This window comes from Medicago truncatula, chromosome 2, assembly GCF_003473485.1.
Source record: "Medicago truncatula cultivar Jemalong A17 chromosome 2, MtrunA17r5.0-ANR, whole genome shotgun sequence".
NCBI classification, from domain to species: Eukaryota; Viridiplantae; Streptophyta; class Magnoliopsida; order Fabales; family Fabaceae; genus Medicago; species Medicago truncatula.
The window spans coordinates 48,448,313-48,465,561 of NC_053043.1; the positions used below are offsets into that span (position 1 = coordinate 48,448,313).

The 17,249-nt window shown below is 32.2% G+C and overlaps 1 protein-coding gene and 1 non-coding gene across 2 annotated transcripts; one reads left to right on the forward strand and one right to left on the reverse strand.

Moving 5' to 3' along the window:
* Positions 1-7,349: 7,349 nt before the first annotated feature.
* TRNAS-GCU (transfer RNA serine (anticodon GCU)) lies at positions 7,350-7,431 on the reverse strand. Its single transcript has one exon. It is a non-coding gene; the product is annotated as a tRNA-Ser (tRNA).
* Positions 7,432-13,285: 5,854 nt separating this feature from the next.
* On the forward strand, positions 13,286-17,179 carry LOC11426633 (serine/threonine-protein kinase-like protein ACR4). The gene has a single exon (XM_003597471.4). The coding sequence runs from the start codon at positions 14,113-14,115 to the stop codon at positions 16,876-16,878; it is 2,766 nt and encodes a 921-aa protein (XP_003597519.1). The 5' UTR covers positions 13,286-14,112; the 3' UTR covers positions 16,879-17,179.
* Positions 17,180-17,249: the final 70 nt, after the last annotated feature.

Consider the following 17,249-nt stretch of genomic DNA (forward strand, 5'->3'; position numbering starts at 1 on the left):
AATAGTTGATTTCTTTCGATATATATATTTTTTATATATATATCGACATATCGTTAGAGATCGAACTCATGACCGAACAGTAAAAAAATTGAAAGATCGGTGTCTGATCTAAAAACCGACTAACTTAGAGGATCAATCTTGTCATCTACCGGTAGACTCTAATTAAAGTTAGAGAAAAAGATTTTGGTGTAGATTTGTTGAACTAACTAGTGATGTAGCAGTACTTAAGTCCATGATGAGTAGTAGTCTATTGTACCGTGGAGTAGAAGATAATTAAAAGAATTACTCTCTCCCAACCAATTTCTGCCTTGACCTTCCCAAGTCTGAAGGTTTAGGGCCTGTTTGAATGTGTTTTGATTTTTAGTTTTTGAAATCTATTTTACAAAACAATTTTAAAAATTGTTTTTAAGAAGAAAATAAAAAATAAAAGTTGTTTGACAAACATAGAGCAAAATCAGCATTTTTATCTTATATTTTTAGGTTGTACAATATTATAGAAATACCATTAATGAAAATTGCATTCTTCTCCGTGTTTTTACTTTTCAAAAACTGAAAAATTGAGAACCAAAACACCTTTAACCTGTTTTGCTTTTTCGTTTTAAAAACCAACAAATAAAAAACAGTTTTCAAAATCACTCTTATAAAATTGGATTGTCAAACAAGTTTTAAAATTTTTAATTTTAAAAAACTAAAATTAAAATAAGGGAATCAAAACAGGCCCTTACTCCCTTTTTTCTTTTTTCTTTTTTGATGTAAGAAGTGGTCTACTCTTAATTTTTAGTATTTTTATTTTGAGTAATTATTCCACGCAAATTATTTTGACTAATTCTTGTTGTTTGCTATACTCCCTCTGGTCCTAGAGACAATTTACTTTTTAAATACATTAAATAATTTATGTATTTGGTTTAGATTCTTGATTAGATACATACATTATTCAATGTATTTAAAAAATCAATTTTCTCTTGTAAATAGGACCGGATGAAGTATTTCTCTTCTTTTATGAGGGGTTTATTAAAACAGTTGGTATACTTTTTTAACCCAATTTATTGTGTGTTGAGGTTGACCTGAATAATACTATGGTTTTTTAATATCAGATGAATGATAATGATATGATTATACCAATGGTAGAGAAATGAGTATTATTACGAGTATAAAAAAACATTAGTGGCTTTTTGTGTGACCGTATTTTTAGGTGAACATTTTTTTGACCGTTGATGACGGATCTAAACGTTGGAGAGTGGAACCCGCAACTGAAAAAGGAAAGGCAGAGGCCGGCAATTATAATATGCACTGTTCATTGACTCTAGACACTTTAGAGAGTTTAGATTTCCTCAACGGTTCTTTTAGTTTGCGCGTCTTACCTTCTCCAGCTGACACGTGGCATCTTTTTGCGCATGACTTCTACTTGGTGACATTGTCGTTGCTGACATTGATGTCATTGATCAACCACAATATCATAAGTGATTTTCTTCTACCTTTTCACAAGATTTGTTTTTTGTTTTTTTATACATTTTGTAACATTGTGGTTGGAGAATGTCACAACTATCACCAACCATATGTTATCCCTTCTTTCTTCCCTTGATGGAATTGGATTGGGCCGTCAAAATTTGTAGCATTTATCGTGAAGCCATATGCGGTAGATGGTTTAGTAGCTTTGAAGTGTGATAAATTAAGGGAAATGTTAACTAGTGCTTCCGGAGCATTGGTTAAGGATATTAAATGGTAACTTTTTATGAAAATTTGTTTAATCAGTGTATTAAAATTGAAAATTTTGACATTTTTAAAGAATAATTATTTAATACTGTGTTGTTTTTTCTTTGTTTCTAGACTTCGACCTTCTTTGTTTTCAAAAAAAGTGTACTCTTAATTTCACAATGAGTACCATTTAACAACTAAAAATACTTTTGCATGTTTGATTCCATTTTTTTAGAAAATAAAATTGATTTTAGATTTGTAAAATTACTTTTTTTTTTTACAAACTGTAAAATTACTTTTGAGATGTTCGAATACTCTCAAATATAATTAATTTTGCTATGACAATTTTTTTGGGTACAATAGAATTGATCTTTTCTTCAAGCTGAAAATCCAAAATTCAGTTTTTATTGTTTAACTCTCTTTTAATGCGTTCAAATATAAATCAGTTTATTGTGTGCATTTAGTTATAAGGTGATAAAAAATAATTTTAAGAGTTTTTCTACTTGCACCCTAGTTAATCATGGTTGCACCCCAAAATGATAAGATTATCCTTTCATAAAATTTGATTTTCAAAAAGCCTATTCCTTCTTTTTTGGTTACACCCCAAAACCCTTCTTTCAAAACCATAATTCTCCAATCGATCGATTGTGTTCTGCGAAGATTTTCAAAACCATACTTTCTCACGTCCATTCATGATTTCAAAGAAAATTCGAAGCAAATCAGGTTAGCAAGTGTTGTTCTTCAATCGATTGTGTTTTCTTGTTATGGGTTCTCAGTTCTGATTTTGTGTTTTCCTTGTTCTGCGATTTTGTAAAATCAGTTTAAGTAGGTTCATGTAAACTCAGTTTAAGTAGGTTCATGTAAACTCAGTTTAAGTAGGTTCATGTAAACTCAGTTTAAGTAGGTTCATGTAAACTTAGTTTATTAAGTTTACATGAACCTACTTAAACTGAATTTAAGTTAACCTTGTCAATGTAAATTAAAACCGTAATCGTACAGTGCATCATTGCAGTTGAAGGAAAAAAATTGAAACTAGCAAATAGAAGAAGAAATTCACTTACTTATATCCAATTGAGTATGGATGAAAAATATTTTGATTCACTCTTTAATTTTCATGGAGATTGATATTGAACATCAAATTGTTTGATCGATCGCTTTGTGGGGTGAAAGAGGGTGAAACTCACTGACAATGAATAAAATTAGGGTTTTAAGAAAAATGATATAAAAGGGCAATTTTGGTATTATAAAAAAATTAAGAAAATTTGGGTGTAACCAGAAAAACATAAGGTGTAAATAGAAAAACTCTAATTTTAAATGAATTGATTTTGACTAAAAGTGAGTTGAAGGTAAAATAATTGATTTTTATTAATTTTAAAAAATTATTACTATTTTTCTTTAATTTAAAACTTTTATTTTATTTTTTATACGGCATAAATAACTGTATCACCTAGCCTAAACACAATTATCATCACCCATGAGACGGAAAACATTTATTCGTGTCAAGTCCCACACTATAGTACTACCTCATTAGGTGGCTTCAAATTTCAGTTCATTATGTTTCTCCAACTCCACAAAATTTTGTCTTTTCTTCTTCTTCTTCTTCTGGCATACTTATTCCATCAATGCCAAACTGGCAAACTTAGTAAGTAAATTGCTTTTATCTCACCCAAAGTTTCACAAGATTGTGTTTGATTTTTGTTAAAAGAAAATTGCACTTATAACCGATAAATTATTGTGCGATGGTGGGAGTATTTTATAAAACATTAGAGATCTTGAGCTTGAGTCCAGCTCTAAAAATGCAATAATGTTAAATCTTTTCGAGAGATTTGTCACTTATTATAGACTCGATTCAAGAGATTAATATATCCGGTTACATGCAAAATATACTTGATTTACACTAAACAAAAAATTGTACTATGCTTAACTGTAATTTAATTACCTCATCTTGAGCATTTCAAATTTTGTTTTCATTTGTGCATACTAGTTTCCATGCATACAGGGTCAACCAAACATGGAAATCTAATTATTTTTCTTATTATAGATAGATGCCTAAAGAATATCCCCCACCTTGCTATAGTAGACAGCAATGTGGATATTCATATGTGCTATAGTATAAAAATACACTGCGCGTTTTGAGTTTTTCTTTGCCACTAGGTTGCTCCCAGACAAGAAACAACTTTGGTCATAACAATGAGATATATTTAAATTAAATTATTATACCAGACTGTATTAGGGAACATGTCCTGTCTCTATTTCCACCATCCACTTATTAATGACACTATCTATCATGGTGAACTGGACTTAATAGGGTGTTAATGTGCTCAATCTATTATAAATTCTAATTGGAACGGATGGAATATTATTATTTTTGTTATTAAAAATAAAATGATATTTTCTGTTGTCTTATTTTCCTACACCCATAGAAGACTTAACACTTGACTTTGTTTGAAAAACATATGGGAAGGGAAAATAAAAGTATACTATAAAAGGGATTTTTAGTTGTTTGCTAAGATGTACATTGTGGTTGAAATTCGAAACTCGGTTCTTTCATTTATGTTTATGAGTTTCCGATGATTATTATCTATTGACAACAAAAATATGCGAAAAGAAAGTTAAAATTCCACCTCTTATTTGAATTCGTATATAATGTAAAAAGAATAAAAGAAATTGATGGCATTTAGCTAGAATTCTCATGACCAGAGCGCACAACGGAATAATCAAGCTACTTTTAATAAAAAGAGCCTTGTTTTATTAAGCGAAGGATATCTTCACGAATATGATGTGAACGCTTATGTGTTGCTTTTACAAGAAAAATTCAAACTTTTAACTCTAACTTAACGGAAAACAGGGAAGGTAATTGTGCAGTTGGAGCAAATAATAGAGTGTCGTGAAAAATCATGAAGTTGCAATTCGCAAAACTAGTTGAATTCCCATTTTTTTAATGCAACATAGATAGGATACATCAAAATTTAAGTTAAATGTTATAAGGCCACACAACCACAAGTCACAACTATAACGTGCATAGTTTTGAAACTCGGACCGGTCATTAACTCGGTGAGATTATTAGGTCACTGAGTCATTGGTTGAACCATTGAGTCACCGATTAAACCGCATGACGAAACCGGGTTAAATCGGATGATTCGGTCATTAAAAAAAAATATATGTATGTTAAACTAGATCAAATTGAATGACTTGGTCTGTACAAATTTATAAAAAAAAAAAAAAAAAAAAAAAAAAAAAAAAAAAAGTCTTTTAAGCAAAATTGAAACATGGCATTATGAATTAATAAAAGCATAGTTCAAAGAAAAAAAATAGGTAAGTAATAGTAGTACAAAGATAGTTAGTTCCTAGATATTTACTTTACAATTAAAAATAATAAAGAAAAATAAAATTTTGCTAGGTTTTAAATGGGACTCTTAAATGTCAAATTAAAGTTGAAAACATAACCCTATTTTTTTTTTATGTTGCAGACTTGTAGTCTTCCTCCCTTACTCAAGCTGCAGGTTCCATTCCGAGCCTCCTTTAAACACTTTGCCTTAGCTTGGCACCCATAATAGCAACCTCCAACTGTTCTACAAAAAAAGCCTTCTATTATCTCTAAATCAAAATCTACATTCATCCAAATAAGTAGATCTCAAATTAAAAAGCACATATTAGATCTAAAATTTCCATCATGTTCTTGGCTTCTTCATCTTCTTCCCTTCCGTGCCAGATCTGTCTGTTCAATGATTTTTTTCCTTCAGTTTTTCTGATTTTTTCATTGACCCGGTCCGGTTCACCAAACCGGCCGAGTCACCGGTTTTTAGCGAGTCATACCGGTTTTCACCGGTTCAACTGCATGACCGATCCAATAAGCAGACCGAACCGGTCACGTCCCCGGCTCACGGTTCAACCGATCGGTCCGAGTTTTAAAACTATGATGACGTACGTGTGTCGTAGGGAGTGCGATGGGAACCCATTAGACAGGGTACTATAATGCACATTCCCTTACTCACGTTTGTAAAAAAAAAAGTTTGTACTTGAAGTCATAGTCTCGCGCGCAACGAGTTAGTTGCTTGTCTTTGTACCTTTTGGGTACCTAAACGCCGGTACCCACACTTTAACAACAACCAAAAGACAATAATTAAAAGAAAAAAAAACTTCACAATATAATAAAAATATGATCCAACCCATGTGATTGCTTTATAGGCCCCTCATATTGCTCAACCTTTGAAATATTTAAAAAACAATGATAGAGTTGTAACTCTCGATAGATTTTATACGATTGAAAGTTACGGTTTAACAAATCTGATGAACTTTTGATCAATGCGAAAGACCTACAAAGCAATCACCATTGTAACATGCCTACTTGCTTGGTCTAAAGAAATGAGTACCGTATATATGGTTGTTTTTTTTGTTGCCACTTTATTTTGCAACCCTATTATCTACTTGTGCTCCATTTAGATTATAAAATCTGAAATGTTTAAACGTATTTTGGAGGGTTTTATAGCGTATTTATGTTGTTGGGATTATAAAATCCGAAATTTATAGAGCATGTGACAAATGAATAGCATGAAAAAAGAAGGTACCATTTTTGTTTTTTGAATGGGCTGATTTTTAAGGCCTTTTTTATACACTATGTAAGTAGAACATTGCACTTCAGACTTCAAAGTCTGCTATCACGCATCTGAAAATGACCTTCAATACCTTCAACTGTAGTTAACTGCAGTTTGCTGTTTAATTTTTCTCTTTGAACTTTGAAGCGAACGGTAATTAACTACTGTTGAAGTTATTTTGATTATTTCCAGGAGTGTGATAGCAAATCTTTTAGTGTAAACAACAATTTCCATATAAGTTTGGCTGTTTGGGCCCATTTTGTGAGATGGTATGTTGTATGGAGATTTTTTTTCCTTTGAATTTTGCTATCTACGCGTCCATTGTTTGCAATCAGCACCCTAAATTGGCGAAAATATCATACTAGTAGTTAATATCAAATAGTAATTAGACCAATCTAAAAAGTTTTGAACAATACTTAACTGCTGTTTTGTGGGCAAACAGTTATTAATTGTCACTCAACCAACGATAATTTGATTTTTGAGCAATTAGAGGCTCAAGAACAACCTTCTTTTTCTTTTACTTTTGTTTTATGTTAAAAAGAGGATATTTCTAGCATTTCTTTTGTCATGTAAGTCTATTTTGTAATCGCGTCCTCGTGCGCTTAGTTCAGCTGGTTGGGACAATGCATAAAATATGCAAGGTCCAGTGTTCAAACTCCGACCACTACCAAAAAAAGTCTATTTTATAATCGTCTTTTAAAAATAAGTACCACATAACTTATACCTATCGGAAGCTGATGTAAAATTAGTTTACACTTACGTTACATATTCTTTTTACTCACACAACCAAACATTGAAAATAAAACTCTTATTTTTCTCTCACTTTATCTCCTTTTCAAATCTCTCGTCTCACTTCCTTAGGTACCGAACAAACTAAAAATTTGCTGAGGATAAACGAAAATGCAAAGAAAGAAAAGAGGTAAAATATAAGTATCAAAACATTTGGCCTGTGTTTTTATGGCTTAGCTTTATTATCACAGTGCGTGAAAAGAAAAAAATGAAAAAAAAAAATTATCATCACAAGAGACAAAAATAAAAAATGAGAAAAGGAAAAAAATTCGACGCCTGAGAGATTCGAACTCTCGCGGGGAAACCCCATGTACTTAGCAGGCACACGCCTTAACCACTCGGCCAAAGCGTCGATTTGTTATTTGGTGCTCGCAAACACATATATATACCAATGTATTAATCGAGTCCAGTGTAATTACAATTGGATTTTATTTCTCTTGTATCCATGTTTATTTATACACAAAACTACTAGTTGAATCTACAATAAAAACAATTATCATATCTCTGGCACATTTTCTTCTTTGTAGTTGAATTTAATCTTATGGATTTTTAGTTTTTTTTTTTTTTTAATAATATTGTTATTGACAAAATTTAGAGTTTGTCAATGAGAAAGTCTATATAGACAACAATCACAAGTTTGATGAAGTAAATGGGTTAACTGAAACAAAACTACCTATAAACAAATATGTAAGTTTTCTTTTTTGAAAAGTAATTAACAACAAATTTATTCGAAAGTAATGAGAAAAGTACAAATGATACTCAACCATCGACTCGTTAAAAGAAAAAAAACTATCTCTTAATAAAGAACACATATGAGACTTCGAAAATCATATCCGAGAAGTGAATTTAATATATCATTTACTAAACCTTCTCTTAAAACTTCTTTATTTACAAAAAAAAATAAAAAAAATCTACCGTTTTTAGCCTCCAAAATCTTCTACACTATAGTGTGCCATATCAATATTAAACCATGATGATGTTTTTTGCTGAGAGAGAGAATAAGAAGAGAAATAATTACAAAGGGTGGTGATAGAGCCAGAAAGCACCACACATGTTCCCACCCATTTGAAAATTTGGTACCAAATCAAACTCGAGAACTTTGAATGTACAAAACAAATGGTCCTTCACTTACAAGGTACCTAGACATCAAACACAAACCACTACCAAACCATCATTAAGGATTCTCCTTTTTTAAATATTTCCTCTTGTCATAAGTCTTCCAAGAAATAGTTGTCAAGCGATAGTTTAAACTATAGGTGAATCAAAACTCTTTCAATTAGCTTTCAAACCCTTTTAAGTTGTCGAAGTTAAAATATACTTTTGTAAGAACTTTTTATCAAGATACATATATACCAAATTAATCGGAAAAACTCTGAAATAGTCAAGCACCCAAACCCAATGGTCATCTTCAGGGTCAATTAAAAACCCCTCAATGCAGCCCCATAACTCTTGGAATAAATATTTTTTTCTCATTTAAAGAAATTCTTCCACCACTTGAAATCCCAACTCGATGACCTTTCCCCCACGGATCACATCTCACTAATGCTACAAGATTTTCGGACAGACAAGGAAAATAATATTGGAAAGACTTTTCTAAGCGCCTTGTTCATCAACCAAACATCATCCCAAAATTTGGTATGATCGTCATTGCCTATTTTTTTCTTTACAAACTCGAACCGATTTTGATCTTCCCTCTCTTCCCAAGTTCACACAAGTCTTTCCACCAAATAGTAGCATTTTTGTGAAGAGTTTGAGAGGAAGGGTTATGGAGTTGGGATATGATACTTTTTCTATAAGATATAATATAACAAAAAAAATGAGATGCAAGACAACTTATAATTCATGCAAATCTGTCACCAGGCAAGCAAAAAAGGCAAAACAAATTCACGCAGTATAGTATAATATATAGTATGGCCACATCTCCTTTATTGCATATAACTTTAGTTGGGCTCTAAAAAAAACTTAGTTGTATTAGTATAGCGTATAGCACAACACATGCTATGTAGGAAGTGTTTGCCAAATGTAAAGAAGATCTTAACATTAGACCCTACGACACACCGTAACATCAAAATTCAAAGCCTGATGGTGAAATTTAAATTGCATTGCATAAGACTAGGGGTAAGATAGCTAACTAATGAGCGGAAATGGTGAGACCAAAAATAAAATAATAAAATTTATGTCTTTCTTTTATCCAATAAAATGGAGTAGACACATCATACCTCCATCAACATGAAGGAAAAAAAAACAGCCAATTTCCTGGCTGAAAGAAGAGGGAAACGTCCGTGGATGGGTCTGCATTCATGGGCTTTTGAAGATAGGTTTGACTAGGGCTATTCAAAGTTGAACAAACCCAATAAAAAATCGCATAACCGAACCAACTTAAATCGAAACCATAAAAAATTGTGTTTGGTTCAGATGAATTCATGCAATTTTTTAACTCGATTGTGCGGTTTCATTTGTGATTTTTATTTTAACAACCAAAAAGAACCGCAACATAAAAGATCCATTCCGACCCAATCTCAACATGACATGTTTCTTATTTTGATGTAATGCAACATGTTAATGGTAAAATTAGCAATTTGTACATGATATGTACTCTTATTTTGATGTAATGCAACATGCTAATGGTAACCAAAACATGATATATTTTTTAATATGTTTGTTTTTCTATCAATTTATAGAATGACAAAATTACAAGTTTGAATGTAATTTATTTTTTAGTAAGTTCATTAAATATTAAAAGTGGAAAAGAATCAGTGACATTTTACAATATGAAAAAATTAATCGTATCAATGTAAAACTAGTATCAAATCACTACAATTCTCACATAAGAAATTGTATGTAACTTGTCATGTTCCCTGGGTGGAACATGAAATATAAACATTAGGAGTACTTTTAGTTGCGTATTTCTCGTAAATATCTAAACCAACTGAACTAATCCAAACTGCATTGGTTTGGTTTGGTTGATTATGTTTTGTTTTAAAAGCCAACCAAACTGAATCACATATTTTTTCTCTTGTGGTTCAGATGACCTTTAACTTCAAAACTAAACCAAACTGCATCGTAAACACCCCTAGGTATGACAACAAGCAATCACCTCACTCCATCATCTAACGACTTAAGGGACAATTGTTCTGGACTTGGTCAAGCTCAATCCACTCACAGACCGAGTCAATAGCTCCACAATGGATTACAATATGAACTTGCCTTATAGTCATACTATAGTGAAGTCGTTGATTGAATTAAGGTCATCAAATCCAGACGAAATCATGATTTGTGACATTTGTCTTCTAAGACAACTATCTAATTAAGGCTTTGGGTCCTAAAACCCTAACCCTCCTACTATAAACCCTAACTCACGGTTTAGGCTCATGTACATTATTCCTAACCCTAAATCTTCCTTCTCATGTGCTTACTTACTAGATCGTCGCAATGTTTTCATGTACACCGCCTCCATTGTGGAGCTATCAGTCAATCACCATCGTTTTCATGTACACCACCTCCGTTGTGGAGCTATCAACTCTCAAAGCGTATTTCTTAGGCTCGGTAAGGACCAATAACGTTAAAAGAAACTTGAACAACTAACTTAATATACACCACTTTGGTTCATTGTTTCAAAGTTGCTCGGTAGACTCTAAGAATGTTTAAATGAGCTTATTTATGTTTTTGTTTAATTTAATATGAGGTCTTGAGTTTAAATTCAGTCATAAAACATAACAATGATAAATGTGGATATCTATCCCTTGAAATTTTATTTTTGGTTCCCCGTTAGAATTTATTTTTTAATAAATAGATAAATACTACACAAGAACCTTTATATACCAATCATTTAACATAATCTAAATAGAGTAAAGAAAAGTAAAGGAAACGTCAAATGTTTGATAAAGACCAAAGATCTACTTATAAGTTGTTGTTTTTTTAATTTGGTAAGAAGATCTACTTATAAGTTATAGCCCATGCTTAATTCGACTATACTGTATAATTCAGAAGAAAAAACTACTAAAATGAGTTGTTATTTCCATAATGTAATCTTTCATGGCTAATGAGAGTGACAGTTTTTGTGGTAGCACAATCTTAAATAAGGTAGTAACTACTAACTACTGTGCCAATAGCTTGATTAAGTTTTTCCCCCTAAAAAGATCACTTTATTAAGTTGGAAGTAAGGAAAATGATAGATTAATTGTGCTTCATAATGCATCGACTATTATAGACAACATTTAATTAGTTGATGCAACATATATGCACTTCATTTGTAAGCTTCTATTTTACCAACATTTGATCATATGCCCAAATGGAGCGACTCTTTTATGGGCACAATCTTAAGTAAAAAATATTTGGGCACACTCACATCAAATCAAATGAAAACATTAAAAAGAATACAAATATGAAATGTTGTTGATTGATGTGATTACATTATTTTTGTTTTAATTTTTTTTATTTGGTGTTCTCAAATGTTTTTGATTTGGAATTATGACTATATAAAACTTGTTCGTACAAATGAAGATTTACCTTACATCAATTAGGATTGAGATTCCCTTGCCTTAGGGGAGTTATGTAGTTACATGTGATAGACGATCTCGACTGTTAAAGGACAGTTCAAATCATACATATACAAATTGAGATCAGACGATAAAAAATATTAATCGCGTTACACAATTAGCAATTAGTTATTTTAGATAAAAAAAATTATTAACTAAAGTTATACTAAAAATCATTTTAACAATGATGTATATCAACCTACTTGGGTTGATCTTGCGATGTTGGCTTGAAACTTTGGAATGTGCTCCTCTTTAAGGTATCAAATTCGATTCTTTTCTATGTAAATTTGAGTGAACCAATTTAACTTATGAAAAAAACAATGATGTATACGTGTTAAGATATGAAATGGTAGAAACTTCGACAAGTTACATATGACCACAAATACGATTTGTTTAGTTAGCTCAATTTGAATTATTAAGTTCTTATTAAATAAGGTCCCATCCACACTACTCAAAGTCATCGTCAATGTTCGTTATTTCTATCATGAGTTGTGTGATAAAGAGTGAATTTTCCTACAATTAGCGTTTCAACGTGAGTTAAGAAACTGTAGCCTTTTCACTAATAAGGCAAAAGTGTTTCTATCACTCTTTCTAGAGAGAGACACAATACGAAAACCATATTGTAAATATAAAGAGTAAACTATCTTTATATGCAAGAGTAATTGTCAATATGTTTTTTGGCATGTAAAGCCTTAATTAATTATGATGATTGCTACTTGTTAATTTCTTCTACCCCTTTTCAGTAATTAAGGTGTCTTCAGTTAATTAAATTTTCTAACTCATTATCAATCATACATCAAAGAGCTTTTGCTTAATAAGAGTGCATTGATTTTTTTCCATATATACTTTTATAAATATTATTTGGGAGAGGTGTTGTTATTTTCACAAAACTTCATTTCTTGCAAGCAAGTTGTAGTAATATGAGAATTCAAATTATACTAAAAATTGTAAAACAAAATAGTATAATAGGAAGAAGAAAAAAAAACTATCAAAGGTATAATCGAAAATTACTAAAAATTTCATTTTAAAAAATAAAACAATATTTTTTGACTTTATTGAGTGGGTTAGAGACTTAGAGAAACATTAAAAAAAATAGGGAACAGAAAGAGTAAATAAATCATGCATTACCGTTACAAAAATAATATATTTTCATGCATTGATTATGATCAAGTAAAATTAAATGTTTGTCCAAAGTATAATAAAAACAATTAAATGTAAAATTGACATATGACAGATGAAGAGAGGCTGTCAACTTAATCAAACTTGAATAGTCTCTGTGTATTTTATAAATAATGATGAATATTAAATTCAATAATTTGCCATAAATATTTTTAAAACATAGTTCTAGTACCATTTTTTTTGTTTTAAAGAAACTAACGACAAAACTCAGACACATTAAAATACTCAGAAGTGAATAATTGTAGATTCAAACATGCGCGTCGGCATATCAAATAAGTATCTATGAACTAGCAGCACTAACTATAGTTCTAGTAAAAGTTGTAAGTAAAAAGAGTGATAAAGTTGATGTAAATCAGTGAAAAGTATATAGTGAAAAAACCAACTCCATTAACTACAAACCAACCAGAAAAATAAAGGATTCAAATATTTTTGTGTGTAAAGATTGTATTTGTTCTCATATCAAAGTTGGTTGTAAATAATAATATACAAAATTCATTCACACCTCTCTTTTCTTCTTTTTTGATGAAAGTAAAATTGTGTGGTAAGTAACAGTAATCCAGGCATGAAAACATGAACAAGCATTAACTTTGACATTTAATGCTTCCAACTACACTTACCCCATTTTCATAAGTAGCAGTTTTAACTCATTTATTGCACCCTCTCTTTCTATGTCCTTGCCGGTCACCACCCTCTGAACCACCCTTCAACAATCCATTTTCTGTTTGTTTTCTCCTTCTACCAATTCTTATATCTCTTATAGTCTTTTGCTACAAAAAAAGAAAATGGTGCAACAAGAGTTTCTACCAACTTTTACAAAATGTGTGTTTCATTACAAGTTTAAGGACAATAGCTTCACTTGATAAAGAATTGGAACTTGAAGCTAGCTTTTTCATCTTGGTAAGTTCAACGACCTTTCTCTTTTCACCTTCCAAAATGTACACAAGATCCACTAAAAAGCCTTTGTTTTTGCCTGCAAATAAGTCCTAGAAACCCACCATGAAGATTCTGATTTTGCTAACTATTTTACACACCCCACCATTTTTTTTTTAAGTCTCTATCTTCTACATTACAAGTTTTTCATGAAAACTTGTGAAAAAAACCATATCTTTGTGGATGAAGTTTTTTAGTCTTTTTCTGAACTCTTTAAACAACAATATTTGTCATGTTTCTTGCTGAGTTATCAATAGGTATATTTTATTCATCAAATGAAAGGTGGAAGTCAACAAGAGTATGTGATGTCTCAAGTCCAACCAACATTATTAGTAAAAATTCAACCTTTTTGGTTATAAAATAAAGTTTTTGAGTCTCTAGGTATCATGGGGTTCTCAAGAAAACAATTCTCAACCTACCTTTTGAATACTATTTTATTTGAGGTTGTTGTTTTTTCATGGTTATGGTCAAAAGTAACTGGTCTTGGTTCCATGTCATCAATTGCTGTTTCTTATGGAGATAAAGGTTCTGCTTTCTGTGGCTTGAAATCAGATGGATCTCACACTGTGACATGTTATGGAATGAACTCAGCCATAGTTTATGGAACACCATCTCAGTTTCCATTCCTTGGTCTAACTTCTGGTGATGGTTTTGTTTGTGGACTTTTAATGAGTTCAAATCAACCATATTGTTGGGGAAGTAGTAGCCATATAGAAATGGGTGTGCCACAACCTATGTTTAAGGATGCTCAGTACTTAGAAATCAGTGCCGGCGATTATCATGTTTGTGGATTGAGGAAACCATTGACAGGAAGACACAGGAACTTTTCTTTTGTTGATTGTTGGGGATACAATATGACAAAGAACTATGTGTTTGATGGACAGATTCAATCGATTTCGGCAGGTTCTGAGTTCAACTGTGGACTTTTTTCGCAGAATCGGACGGTATTTTGTTGGGGTAATGAGGTTAGTACTCAAGTTATTAGGTTGATTCCACAACGAATGAGGTTCCAGAAGGTGTCTTGTGGAGGGTATCATGTATGTGGAATCTTGGAAGGTGTGAATTCTAGAACTGTTTGTTGGGGGAGAAGTTTGGGTTTGGAGCAAGAAATTTCATTGATACCTAATCAAGGACAAGGTGGTAATGTTGAGTTGGCTCCAAATGATCCTATGCTTTCTGTTGTTGGAGGAAAGTTTCATGCTTGTGGCATTAAGAGCTATGATCATGTAGTGATTTGTTGGGGGTTAAATTTGAAAACAAGCACAAAAGTTCCTAAAGGGATTAAAGTGTTTGACATTGCAGCTGGTGATTATTTTACCTGTGGAATTCTTGCCGCAAAATCTCTTGAATCTATTTGTTGGGGTGTTGGATTTCCAACTTCTCTACCTTTGGCTGTTTCACCAAGAACAAGAAAGTGTTTGTCTGCACCTTGTCCTCCAAGTTACTATGAAATTGAAAAGGATCAACAAAATGGTCTAATTTGTCAAGATCCAAATTCTCACCTTTGTGTTCCATGCAGTGGTGTTTGTCCTGATGAAATGTATCAGAAAAGTGGTTGCAATTTGAAATCTGATATACTATGTGAATATAATTGTTCTGTTTGTTCTTCACCTGAATGCTTCTCAAACTGTTCCTCCTCTTCTTCCAATGCTGCTAATGGTGGGAAGAAAAATGAAAGATTTTGGTCTATGCAGTTGATAGTTATTGTTGGTGAGATAGTATTTGCTGTTTTTATAGTCAGTGCTGTCTCTATTACCGCGGTTATGTATGTTCGCTACAAGCTAAGAGATTGTGAGTGTTCAACAAGACCGTTAAACTCGATGAAGAGACTCAATGTTAGTTCTTCGGTTCAAAAGGATAACGGTAAGGTTCGACCGGACGCAGAGGAGATCAAGATAAGAAGGGCTCAGAAGTTTTCCTATGAGGAACTTGAAAATGCAACCTGTGGATTCAAAGAAGAATCAATTGTTGGGAAAGGAAGTTTTTCATGTGTGTTCAAAGGTGTTCTCAAAGATGGAACAGTAGTTGCTGTTAAAAGGGCTATTATGTCTCCAAACATGCAGAAAAATTCCAAAGAGTTTCACACAGAACTTGACTTGTTATCTAGGTTGAACCATGCTCATTTGCTCAACCTATTAGGCTATTGTGAAGAAGGAGGTGAAAGACTACTTGTATATGAGTACATGGCACATGGATCATTGCATCAACACCTTCATGGCAAAAACAAAGAGTTGAAAGAGCAATTGGATTGGATCAGAAGGGTAACAATTGCGGTCCAAGCAGCTCGAGGAATTGAATATCTCCACGGCTATGCGTGCCCACCGGTGATTCATAGAGACATCAAATCTTCAAACATACTCATTGATGAAGAACACAATGCAAGAGTTTCGGATTTCGGTTTGTCATTACTAGGTCCAACAGATAGTAGCTCCCCACTGGCCGAGTTACCGGCCGGAACACTTGGTTATCTTGATCCTGAATACTATAGACTTCACTACCTCACAACAAAGTCAGATGTTTATAGCTTTGGTGTTCTACTATTAGAAATTCTAAGTGGTAGAAAAGCTATTGATATGCAATATGAAGAAGGTAACATTGTTCAATGGTCGGTTCCATTAATAAAATCGGGCGATATAGCTTCGATTTTAGACCCTTGTTTGAAACCACCTTCTGATATAGAAGCATTGAGAAGGATAGCAAATGTTGCTTGTAAATGTGTGAGAATGAGAGGTAAAGATAGGCCTTCAATGGACAAAGTAACAACAAGTTTGGAAAGAGCTTTAGCAATGTTAATGGGAAGTCCTTGTATTGATCAACCAATTTTGCCAACTGAGGTTGTTCTAGGAAGTAATAGAATGCATAAGAAAACATCTCAAAGGTCTTCAAATCGGTCGGCTTCAGAAATCGATGTAGTCGAAGGTGAAGATCAAAGGTTTGAGTTTAGAGCACCTTCTTGGATAACTTTTCCAAGTGTTACTTCTTCTCAAAGAAGAAAGTCTTCAGGGTCAGAAGGTGAAGTTGAAGTGAAGATTGTTGAAGGAAGAAACTATGGTAATGTTGTTGGTGGTGGAGGTGATGTTTTGAGAAGTCTTGAGGAAGAAATTGGTCCTGCTTCTCCTCAAGAGAGACTCTTCTTGCAACACAACTTCTAATTTTGGAGGAAGCAATGATTATGTTGCAAAGAATATGATATTATTAGTGGCTACGTTAATTAGTGTTGAATGTAATTTTTTGTTTAACTTTTTCTGCATTTGAGTTTGATTATGAATGCAAATGTGACATTATTTAGTTTTGTAATTGTATTGTATCTTCTGAGAGCTATGGTTTAGAATTAGTGGAGCTTTCATTCTTTGATGCAACTTTGATGTAATGTTAATGTAACTATCATCTCATTTTATTGACTGTAAAGCTTATTAGCTGTGTCAAAATCTATAACAACATTTGTTTTTGCTTCATTTTTCCAACTAGAAAGATTGTGAAATGGTTATTTTATAACCTCTGAAGAAATGATAATTTTGGTTTA

Excerpts from the sequence above, each read along its gene's own strand:
- LOC11426633 (XM_003597471.4), top strand. The coding sequence starts at position 14,113 with ATGGGGTTCTCAAGAAAACAATTCTCAACCTACCTTTTGAATACTATT.